The sequence below is a fragment of the Sesamum indicum genome, linkage group LG11 (assembly GCF_000512975.1).
Source record: "Sesamum indicum cultivar Zhongzhi No. 13 linkage group LG11, S_indicum_v1.0, whole genome shotgun sequence".
Classification (NCBI taxonomy): domain Eukaryota; kingdom Viridiplantae; phylum Streptophyta; class Magnoliopsida; order Lamiales; family Pedaliaceae; genus Sesamum; species Sesamum indicum.
In genome coordinates this window covers 934,426-946,005 of record NC_026155.1, presented here as the reverse complement: position 1 = coordinate 946,005, position 11,580 = coordinate 934,426, and the positions used below count along the sequence as shown (strand labels likewise).

The following is an 11,580-nucleotide window of genomic DNA, read 5'->3' as shown; positions in this document are numbered from 1 at the left end:
ACGGTTCTTCATTGGAAGTTGGTGATCTCCGCTTCATTTTTTCGGGCGGGAGGAATCCCACCGGAAAGACAAGCTTTCCGGTGAGTTTCTCATGCAGTTTCAAGTAATCGGCTTCGAATTCAGGGCAGGTGCGCAAGGCAATCGCATCACATGCTCGAATTATTTTAGCTACCCGGGAGCCGTCAGGCATTCCCGACGCGTTCAGCCCGAAATATCCAGCGTGCATTTCTTCAGCCTCGTGCTTCTTGTACGCAACTGTCGACGAAAAATCGATGTATTTGGGCGGGAGAGTCCAGCTCTGAGGCAACATTCTTTTGTCGCCGTCAACGGGAACCTTATGAGCGCCGAAGAAAACTACTGTTGCAGCAGAAACAACGCAGAATCTGACAATCGGGATGTTGAAATCCTGAGCAATATCAACAGCCCAGTGATGGAAAAAGTCGACAATTATCCAGTGGGGTGATTTTTCTGAAACGAAACCCCTGACGGGTTCCTGGAGGAGATCACAGGCGAGCTTCAGGTACTGGATCTTGTCGGAGGGGATGTCCACGGTGGCTTCGGCTGATTCAGGCAGGGGACTTGATTCGGGTTTGGGGAGTGGAAGGGGCACAAAATCTATGAGATTTGACAGATTTGGAGGGATTTTGGGGAGTCTGAGGATGTTTCTTGGAGTTGCGAGGAAGGAGACGTGGATCCCTGATTTGGCTAAGGCGATGGAGAGCTGGAGAAATGGGATAAGATGGCCAAATGCTGACCATGGCAGCATAGCAACATGGATTAATCCATCTCTACTCATCATGATTTTTTTGCAGTTGTTTGTGTTTCTGTTCGTGTGTGTGTGTGAAGCTGCTTTGCTAGTTTCAGTGTTACCTATCAAGAAATTTTACTCAAACCTTCTTTTATAATTATCCATGTGCAGGGCATCAACTGGACTTTATTTCATCTTCTCATAATAATAGACACTCAATCATAGGGTTAATTACACTTACACCCTTCTTAAAATGCAATACAAATGAAATTTCTTTTATATTAATATTTATGTGAAGAGTCAAATTATACTAACTCCAATAATTGAACCGTTTATTGTTTTTAATATTTGTATGTGACATTTATTGTAAAATATGTGATACGAATCTAATGTAAATAGCACCACTTTGTGGAATTATTTATTTTTATTAATTACAATTATTGGTGTAGCTTTATGGGTTTTCGTGATGGGATTTGATGCAATTAAAAAATTGATCTACCATTTGAAATTTATGCTATTTTTTTTTATTTTTTTTTTTGGTGAATTGTAAGTTTTCATTCATTTAGTAATATTTACAGAATACTTCGAGCATACTCGGAGGGGTACAAAAGGACCCTCACTATAGTTTAAAGAGCAATTAAACCGTACGGGAAATGTGCTAAGAGGAGCCTATAGACAGTGATCTTCACAGAAATAATAAGGCCCTCGGGATTTGGTAATGCACCCTCAAATATGAATTCGTTACGATGTCTCCAAAGGGTGTAGACCGTGCATGACAAAGCTAGGTATCGCGCTTTGTTATGAATGGAGGAGCCGGTTTTCTCCTTCTTGAGCCATTTCACCGCACTGTGTAGGATGGACATACGTCGGTTAATCCCAAGCTATACTCGGATATGTGACCAAACGTAGTTGCTGAACGGGGAAAAGGTGTTTGGCCGATTCCTTGGTGTTGACGCAAAGTGAGCATAAATCCTCCTCATGGAAGAACTCGAGTCTGTCCCTTGTAGCCAATCTGTTGCACAGTCCAAGCCACATAATGAACGAGTACTTCGGTGGGATGAAAGCCTTCTAGATAGATGCTTTCTAAGGTTGTCTTGTAAGTTTCGGTTTGAAGTACCCATATGATTTCGACGTTTGAAGGCCCTTAGTGGTAGCCCATCCCGTCATATGTTCAATTGATGCTGTCGGTGACCCAAAAGCAGTGACTACCTTATTGCGGATATCAGCAAGCCGTTTAAGGAGTTGAAATCCCCCTTCTTCGATTGCCAGTCCCAAATTGAAATTTATGTTATTCTTGAGCATATGCCAGCCGGATTATTTTCTTCCTTTTTGTTTATTTGCTTTTTTAATAATTTTGTTTATTTTTATTTTTATAATAGAATAAAAAATTGGAAAACCTAAAATATTTATAGTTTATTTTTAAAGAAGAATAAAGAGTATCTCAAACATTAAATCATGAAATATTATTTTTGAGATAATTATATGTAAAATACTCTGAAATTTAAAAAATTACATCTATTACTCCTAAAATTTCCCTCTATCTAATAAATAAGCCCCTCTGTTACACAAAATTAACTGGATTTGTTGATATTAGTAAAAAAAAATTAAAATTGAATAAAAATCAGTATTTACTATTAATTGACTTATTACTGATTTATTGCCTGCCAGACAAATCTTCTTTAACTAAACTACTATTATACAGTGAAAATACCTCATCACACGCATTAACACTGAAATGTTTAAGAGCAATTTGGTTATAAAAGAATTTCTTTGACCTGGCATAAATCAGTAGTAAGTCAACTAGGAGTAGTATGAATTTTTATTCTATTCTTTTGTGAATATTGTCAATTTCGGTGAGTTTTGAATGACGATTAGAATTATTAATTTATTAAAAAAAAAGTAAACTTCAAAAGTACTAAATGTAAATTTCAAATAATAGGAGGTTAATATATAATTACACAAAATATCAGTGGAAAGGGGTGTATTTATCCCTTATTTTTCAATACACATGTTTAGAAATGAGAAGAGTTATATGAGATGATCTAATTATGAATACATCTACATAATATATTGTTACATGACATTTATTAATAATTAATGATATATATATATATATCTTACTAAATAAAACTATCCCGAGAGAAAGTGTTGAAATTTCAAATATAGAGTGCTGCGCCTAAACTAGAAAACATTTTCATGATTTTTGTTCATCAACTACAAATATATATTTCATTATTATATCTTACATATAATTTGAATTCATAATTTCAAATTTGGTTGCATCTTATATTCTATTTTTTAAAAAAGCCCTATTTAATTTAATTTATTAGGTAGAAGGAGAATATTTATTGAGCTAGTGGAGTGTGTATATTGCAGGATGGGGGCGACAAACCCCCTATTAATTACTATAGTGAGGTGAATTGAATTATTCAACACAAATAGTAAAATTTACCATCACTACCTCCATCATCTTCGTCTTCTTCTTTCTCCATGCCGACGGTCCCTTCATTGATCAAAGAAAAAATGATGTTATACTTTGAAGGACATATAAATAATTTCTCATTCCAAAAAAAAAGGTTATATCAATTGAAGGACATATAAAAAAATGTTTTGTACGGATGAAATGTTATATCAAAGTAAACTACATATAATTAATCTTGAATTTTTTTACTTTATATTCAATTCAGATTAATGCTATCATATAATTATTTTTATTTTTATACTCAAAGTGAACGGGCCTAAATGTATCTACTTGAGTAGTGAAGTAGATTGGATTCCCAATTATGGGAGAAGCATAGGCACCAAAAAACTTTAACAAAACCAAATATCATATTGAAGCATGTGAGTCCGGCCACTTGAAAGCCAATAAAGAGGAAATTTATGTGTCAGATCACTGCAATTGGTGGGATGAATGGATTAAGTCCAGATGAATATACGACTTTAAATACTAAATTTGAATGAATTTTTAACAGAAACGAACATTAATACAACTCTGAGTAACTTCTCTCTTCTTTTTTGGTATTTTATCATTCCATCCCATCCATGATTAAACTTGTGTGTTTTTGCGGATATATCCTGTGTATATACATACATACATGTAAAACACTAGCCATCAACACACTCCACTCTTAGTCGCTCGCCTATGTATGATGCTCCTTAATATACGTAAGAAATCACAACCATCAACGCCCTTGTTTTTATCTGAAAATGAGCACCATACCCTCAAAAGGGAGAGGAACCATTGTCATACTTAACGTCAGACCCTTCATCTCATTTCTCTAAGCTGGATTTCTTGCCACTTTTCCCCCTGCTAGGCCGTAAAATTTGCTTCAAAAGAGCCATTTTGGGAACGTTCCAGTGCTCCACATGCCTGAAAATTTAAGGCAGGCTAAGTACAAGGATAAATGATGAAGAGGTAGAATAAGGGTACAAATTACTGAAATACAATAGCAATACCTGCATACTTTTCCAGATTTTTCATCAAAGAAATACTCTGTATAGCCAGTGGCTGCAAGAATTCCAAGAACCAAACATCAAAAACAATCATGGAGTATACTGGTAATGAGTTCGTACAATGTTGGAAAAACACAGCAGCAATGCTGTTGAAATTTCTCCCACGGAGTTGAGTTGTAGATACCTGATAGAATCGGCTTCCATGGAAACGACATGATGCAGATGAAACGCCAGTGCCCGATTCCTTTATCCTGTTCCGGAGCAAGAACAACATAAGAAATCTCTAATTACTGATGCAGTAAATGGACATAACTCCTGAACTACAAACATGTTTATATATCACGAACTACTTGATACATAAAACTTCAACAAATAGGAATAGAAAATTAATGTTGTTGCAAAAGTTTGAGGTAAAGAATGGTAAGAGCTCACCTCAAAATCCTCCCATTTCATAAGTTTCATATTTGACTGCTCAAGTAGATATCCAAAATTGGTACAGTTTCTTTTGAACCGACTTAGCCCTCTGAACGAACCGGCTGGATCAGCAAATTCACAGTCCTCTTCATAAGCATCAACTGCCAGATTTCCTGTATATTTGCAACATAATTAGTCCTAAAAGAGACCTAGAAAATTTTCTGGATGTTAATTACGACGACCTCCCTCGTGCTACAACCCTTCTTACTTTAAAAATCATAAAAATCTCCACTCTAAATATCTAAACTTAATGAAACCTACCTAAGTTAACTGCACATCTATCGTAAAAAAGCAAAGGGAGGTAAAGAATAATAGTTTTCTTCAAATTGTTTGATATGATTGGAAAGGGAGTAAATTGAGAAACATAAATTGAGAAGAAAAGAGTAATTTTTATGAATTGTTTTAGTAACCATTTACCTTTATTTTTATATTAGAAAATAAACAATCTAATGTTATACTAAAATAATTTTAGTATATAAAAGATTTTGAAATCTTATTAGTAAATATAATCATAAAACAAGAACAAAAAGACTTTTTATTAATAAAAATATTTATCAAAATGCGTACCATGCATTTATTATCAATTATTCATTTTAAATAAATTAAAATTTACTATCAATGATTGACGAGGTAGGAGTTTTTTCGATGATTAGTCATCTTTTCTAAAAGAATATGTACCGGTATTATCATTGGAACGAAAAAATTGGAGGAAAAGTATATGTATTTATATACACACACACATAGTTAATAGAATAAAAAAAAATATGTATTTTTTTTTCTTTTTGACCTTATTCTTCTACTTTTTCGCCAATTTTGGACGGCAACAAAAATGAATTTCCAAGTAGTTTCATAGACATACAGTTTTACTTTCCCTCCAACTATTCTCCTTAACCAGAGACCAAGCTTTTTTTTATACATTCATCTTTTCTTCTACTTTTTGAATACACCCATTTTTCACCCAACAAAACAAATCCTATAGAAATGAAGCGGTATGTAAACATTGTAAATCTTTATAATTTCATTAGACAAAAATACAGCAAATAATTACACTAACAATAGGAATTAACCCTCATAAGTTATCAAAATTATTAACTATCTTGCTTTCCAAATTCTAAAAATTTCTGCCATTGAAGCATCTTAAGTTAATCACATTTCTTTCTATCTTAATTTACAACATTAACATTCCTATAAAAATTTTAAATATTACAAGCAATCTAAAGAAAATGAGGGGTACTTGAAAGAACAATCTTACTAATTCTAGAAAAGTAAAAGAATAGTTCTCATGATCCTGCAACATAATATATACAACTTCATCCAAAGAAGAACCCGAAAACTTCCACATCCCAAGGCCCCAACACCAAAATTAAACTATAATTGCCTCACAAATCATAACTACGAAAGTACCTGTAACAAAATAGGATCTCTGGAAATCATCTTTAATGCTTTCCACGACAGCAGCTCGATCAATCCTTCCGAACCCATCAAGAGAAAGCTCTGAACTAGGTCCGGCGTTATCCCCAGTTTTCGACGGAGAACGGAGGAGAGAAGCAGCCACACCGAGGAACTCAGAGCCGTACCAGGCGATTTTGAGCAGCACATTTTCAGGCTGGGATTCTGGATTTTTGGCTGATGAATTGGAGGTAGGGTTCTTTGCGAGGAATCGGGTTTTGCGAACTCTTTGGCGAGGGTTTGGATGGGAAGTTTGAGGGTTGATGGAAGTAAAAGGGAGGAAAGTTGCCATGGTAATTGGTGAAGTGAAGGAGAGCTGTTGGTAGTTGGGTTGTAGTCGCTGGAGCCCATGTCCCGCGGTTTTCTTGCCCTTCAAATATCTTCTAGTTCCACAAATGCTGACCATGAAAAAGAAACCTAAATTACCAAATTTACATTCTTTTTTTCTTTTTTTTAGGGGTTGTAGTGTGGGAAAATTTTGATTTTGTTTTCATTTTATTTTTAGTATTTTTAATGGGATAAAAATATTTTATTGTTTTTTGTATGAAATATTAAAAGTATATTTAGATTGTTAGTTTTTAAACCTAGGTTTGTAAGAACTGAGAATTTATTTTTATTAATTTTTTATATAGGTATTTTGTAAATATTGTATTTTGAATATATAGTATAATACATGCTTTTTTTTATCATAAATTTTTATTTTTCTCTTCATCTTACATTATAGTTCTTTTTTATATATTCGCAGGAACTGCGTGCAACGACGACTAGTTTATTAATAAGTAAACATGACATCGTCGGTCCTTTTTTGTTACGGAATATTAAGATCTAAAAGAGTGTTTTGACAAATGTGTTTTCAGTAGACTAATTTGCAAATTTCTATTGAAAATATACGTTTTTCAATGAAATTAAACTAAACAAATAAACTTCTCATATCTGAAATAATGTCAAATTGAAATTTGACTTTTAAAAATAAAATCAAACACCTCATTATTTGTTGGAATTGACTGCCTGGTTATTGTAAACATGTAAATAAGAGAGAAGTATCAGTAGTTGGTCCGTGTGCTGGAGCTCAGTCAAAAACAACCAAGTTGAATTCACAATGTGGCGTTGCATGAGAACAGTTCAGAAGGATTCTGCTCAACCAAAATCACAAAGCACCATAGTCAGTCTGTGTAAGTCCGGCATGTCGAACAAGGATACAACACTACAGAAAGAAGCAGGGCTGTTCTATAGTATGAGAAACATACAATTTTACAGAGAATATATCACTAAATAATGTTTTATTATGTTACATCCCTTCGGCCTCTTTGCTTTTAATCAGCTTACAATGCTATCTTAACTCCAAGTTGGTCCTTGCTCTTAATCAGCTCCCAACTCATCCCAAGAACGTATGCTGTTGTAGAAAGTTTCTTGTCTTCGTATGTTGTCACCATGTAGGGATGTAAAAGTATCTTCAATCTAGTGATGCTGATAGAAAACAGTCATCATATGCACTGTTTCTTCATACTGTCTTTCGAGGGAGATGTTAGCATATCATCTCAATAGCACCGGGTAAAATGGTAAACTTTCTTGGGAGGAACCCCAAGTATTCCCCATCTGACTGGACGAAAATACTGCAACTGCTACCAACCTCTTCAACTTCAATAGAACATGCTCTGGAAGGAGATAATGCATAAAGTTGTGAATAATCAGGTTATATCCAACAAATATTTTGAGCAAGATTACAAGCCACATGGTAACAATAGAAACCCAACACAAGTAAACCAAGTAAGATAGAGAAAACCTTCTATTAGATATCGCAATAGATAACATAGACGATAATATATGCAAGCACCATTTCCATTTACGTTACTTTTGGTGGACTATAATAAAACATAGGCCACAGCGAAAACCCTGCAATTGAAGCTAGTAATGAAAATATATGGACAATTCAAATCCAACTGTACCTTCTTGAAGATACATTTTTCACAGACAAGTGTGTCCCATTGTATAGCTTATGTAGTTTGAGAATGAAGTCATACCATTTGAAGTCCTGAAGAACAACCACCTGAACAAGAAGTATGTTACAGTGAACCCTTTTTTCGGTTTAGTTGAGGGGAACCAAAGTAAGTGAGACAGTTATTCCTTCTACCTCAAAGTTCCTGCTAGTCGGGTGGGCATTCGGTGAAATCTTCATTCCACCGCCAAAATATTTGGCATTCCCAATGCAGAGAGCTGTGACCTGGGAGTATACTTCCCAATCACCATCATCAACCTTGACAAGATTATAGAACAGGGTATATTTTCTTAGGGAACCAAGAAAGTAAGGTGGGTATATCTCAAGTTAATGCAGGACAGTAATACAGGGGGAAATTTTGAGACCCTGCTAACCTTTATTCTAAGGTCCTTGTTATGATGATCGAAAAACGCTTGCAAAGCACCAATAACATAACAGAGATTTCCAAACTTCTTGTATCTTGAAGCATAATAACCAGCCTTTGCACTCCTGAAAGGTTAAAAGAATGAGGGGCGATAAAGTCGATGATTTTCATCCCAGACCATAGTTTAAATATGCTCTCAACAAGCTTATGCTTACAGATGAATATCAGCAACATTTATAAAATAATGTGGTTCTCCACTTTCTCCACTAATAACTCCAACATCAACTTGAGATCTAAACCCTGAAACATAACTTAATGAGAAGAGAACAAAAGAGCAGATGATTTGGTCGAGTTTCACAGAGGTAAGACCTTAACAAGGTAAAACATCTGCCAACAATAATTCTAAAAGTAGAGCTGAGCATTTTGAATACCTTTGGCAATGCGTTCAATGGCATAATGAGGATCATTCTTCCTGATAGCCAGAAAGAAAGCAATTATTTCTAGGAATGGAATAGTCATCTACAGATAACAACAGCACGAGATCAAACTGACCAGCCAAATGTTCTGGCAAAATCTGAACCAGTCCCCAAGGGAATAAGCTGTCAGAAGGACAAGAAACATAACTTTTTCTGATCGATCGCATCAAGCCATTGGAAGGGAGACTAACACAACGAAAGTTCACCATTCAAGTACTACTCTATTTGAATATATAACACAGTGATCATCACTTACGCCAAGAGCAGTTGTATGGACAGCCTTCTGATCATGATTAGAAACAGGTTTCCCAGCCCAGAAAAAGCCGTTAACAACCTGCAGTTGTCAGATGAACTAGGCTTTGAGAATAGGGTCCACATTAAGCAGCACTGGAAGTGTTTCACTTATGATGGATGTCAGATGGCTACAGTAAAACCTTGGTTTTTCAGTTTCGGAAGAAATTACATTAACAGGCATTACACTGACAATTGAATGCTACATCATCTTGACACTAAATTTGACACAAATAATGATCTTCTCATTTAACAAAATGAAGGGACTGCATAATGGAAATGAAACGTTAAACTCTTCACCAATCTAATTGACAACCTTTTTGTCCATAGACGTCATTATTGTGTGTCTTACAAGCACCAAATTGTTTCAATATCTAAAGCAATGAGAAATGTGTACTGTGTATCTCACTAGTGGCCAAAAAAAATTAACCAGTATTATATTGCCATCTAATTGTAATTCACAACTATTAAGTAGAGGGGTAGCAATCAGCTAAAATTAAATAATTTTGTCACAAAAGTAAGTTGATTTGTGCAAAAAATAAACCTAGATTCTTCCTGAAGGAGAAACCAAATGCACCTCATGAAGAGTTCCATCACCCCCAACAGCAATCACAGCATCAACACCCTCGCGTATAGCCTGGAAACAGAATAACCGTCAATTCCCACAATTTGGGCAGCATGCAGTCAGAACTCAGAAGTATAATATCTAGCTAAAGCTCACCTCCCTTGTAATGTCAATGGCATGACAAGGACCAGAAGTCAAAGATTCACATATCTGACCACAATACAAGAAAATCAGAATACAGAACCAGCAATTTCTCTATTGACGGAACAAGCAGCTTCATTGCTCAATATACAACAGACGCAACAAAATCAAGATTCACATAGCTCTTTGAATAAAAGGTTCACTCACGTTACAATCAGAACCGAGACGAGACCTCAGGTAAGGCAACAGTTTCTTCCACTCCTTGCCAGTCCTTCCATTAGCTCCTGCTCAATTTCAGCCATTTCCACATCGTTTAGACCCGGTTACAGCAGAGAGAAGAGTGAAAAAGAAACGACAAACCAATAAAGAAGGAATTTTCATCACCGTTTCTTTTATAACAAGATAAGTACAAAAACTCTGGAAACTTTCTCAAATACCATGGAATAAATAAATGAAACATCGTAACGAACACCAAATATCTATCTCAATTATGCATGTACAAGCATTCGCTTTCTTTTTCTTTTCTTCCTTTTTCCCCCTTTTGGGAATAAACCAAAAAAAAGAAAAAACGTTTTCATCAGTGTTTTGACACTTGGCTACAACGTCCAAGGATACAAAAACCACCCAAAACATAAAAAATTAGGATTCCACAACTTCAACACAAACAAAAACACGGTGTGTTAGTGAGAGTTTGCTCTTATGTGAACCCAAAATTTTATTCAGACGACGAAACGCGTAAAGTTGAGAGAAACCTCGGGGATTCACAACAAACACAATGTCGCGGCGGCGAGGGGCACCTCCACCGCCGAGGATTGCACGGTCGGCTGCGAGATCTGGAGCCATCGGTTGCTCTGCTCTGATAAACGAAGGCTTAGCCATTGGCACGATTACCACTGCGCGACATAAAATCATATCTGCTAATGCAAACACGTATGTTATATATAGAAAGAGAGAGAGAGAGAGAGAATTGTATGATTACAACGTTAACGGATAGATACCATAGAGTTGTTCTAAGTAAGGAATCGATACGGTGAGCGTTTAGTTGTTAATAACGGAACTAAAGAGATCAATAAGCCAAAAACATGGTGCACTTGAGCAAAGAGGGCGTGGGACTTTGTTGTTCAATACAAAAGAAACAAAGTGTGAATTACCAATTTATTGTTGTGATATTGAAAATAAGTAAATTATCTTCCTATAAAAAAAATATAATAATTTATTTTTTATATTTTTAAAAATGAAACAATATACATTCCTGTCTAAAAAGGTAATTTGTTTCATTTCAAAAAACGTAGGAAGGTAAATTGTTGAATTTTAAAAAATATAAAAAGATAAATTATTATATATTTTTTCATAAGATAGTAATTTATTCATTTGTAATATCACAGGGGTTGCTTATATTTATCCCAAAAAACGAATTATTTTTGGGGTTTATGAATGTATTAAATTATTGATTAAATCATATAAAATCAATTATTAAGAATTAATTTAAATTTAGTTTTTCAAAAATAATAAATCAAACTTTAAAATTTATTTTTGATTATTTTAATATTGTGACGCCTATCATTGTCAGAAGAACATGAAACATAACTTAAATATTAGAGTGCGCACCTGTTCTACAAAAAT

At 34.8% G+C, this 11,580-nt stretch overlaps 3 protein-coding genes across 5 annotated transcripts in view; all 3 read right to left on the bottom strand.

Moving 5' to 3' along the window:
* Nucleotides 1-917, bottom strand: part of LOC105173148 (putative UDP-rhamnose:rhamnosyltransferase 1) — a 15,979-nt gene extending 15,062 nt beyond the window's left edge. Inside the window, exon 1 of the mRNA XM_011094810.2 lies at nt 22-917. Within this exon, the coding sequence (XP_011093112.2) occupies nt 22-799 (778 nt within the window). The 5' untranslated portion in view covers nt 800-917. The remainder of the gene's footprint in view (nt 1-21) is intronic.
* On the bottom strand, nt 3,688-6,590 carry LOC105173129. Its single transcript, XM_011094789.2, has 5 exons — nt 6,080-6,590; nt 4,634-4,788; nt 4,386-4,452; nt 4,205-4,256; nt 3,688-4,118 (listed from the first exon to the last, which is right to left on the bottom strand). The coding sequence occupies exons 1-5, from the start codon at nt 6,528-6,530 to the stop codon at nt 4,019-4,021; spliced, it is 825 nt and encodes a 274-aa protein (XP_011093091.1). The 5' UTR covers nt 6,531-6,590; the 3' UTR covers nt 3,688-4,018.
* On the bottom strand, nt 7,213-11,064 carry LOC105173127 (sphingoid long-chain bases kinase 2, mitochondrial). Of its 3 annotated transcripts, XM_011094786.2 has the most exons (13): nt 10,956-11,064; nt 10,710-10,871; nt 10,165-10,241; nt 9,973-10,026; nt 9,829-9,888; nt 9,217-9,294; nt 9,037-9,083; nt 8,916-8,956; nt 8,700-8,784; nt 8,495-8,609; nt 8,256-8,378; nt 8,071-8,171; nt 7,213-7,779 (listed from the first exon to the last, which is right to left on the bottom strand). In XM_011094786.2, the coding sequence occupies exons 2-13, from the start codon at nt 10,867-10,869 to the stop codon at nt 7,650-7,652; spliced, it is 1,071 nt and encodes a 356-aa protein (XP_011093088.1). In that variant the 5' UTR covers nt 10,870-10,871; nt 10,956-11,064; the 3' UTR covers nt 7,213-7,649. The 3 variants fall into 3 exon arrangements, with proteins under 3 accessions (XP_011093088.1, XP_020553344.1, XP_011093090.1); XM_020697685.1 differs by lacking the exon at nt 10,956-11,064 and having other exon boundaries at nt 10,710-10,919; XM_011094788.2 differs by lacking the exons at nt 10,710-10,871; nt 10,956-11,064 and adding an exon at nt 10,342-10,538.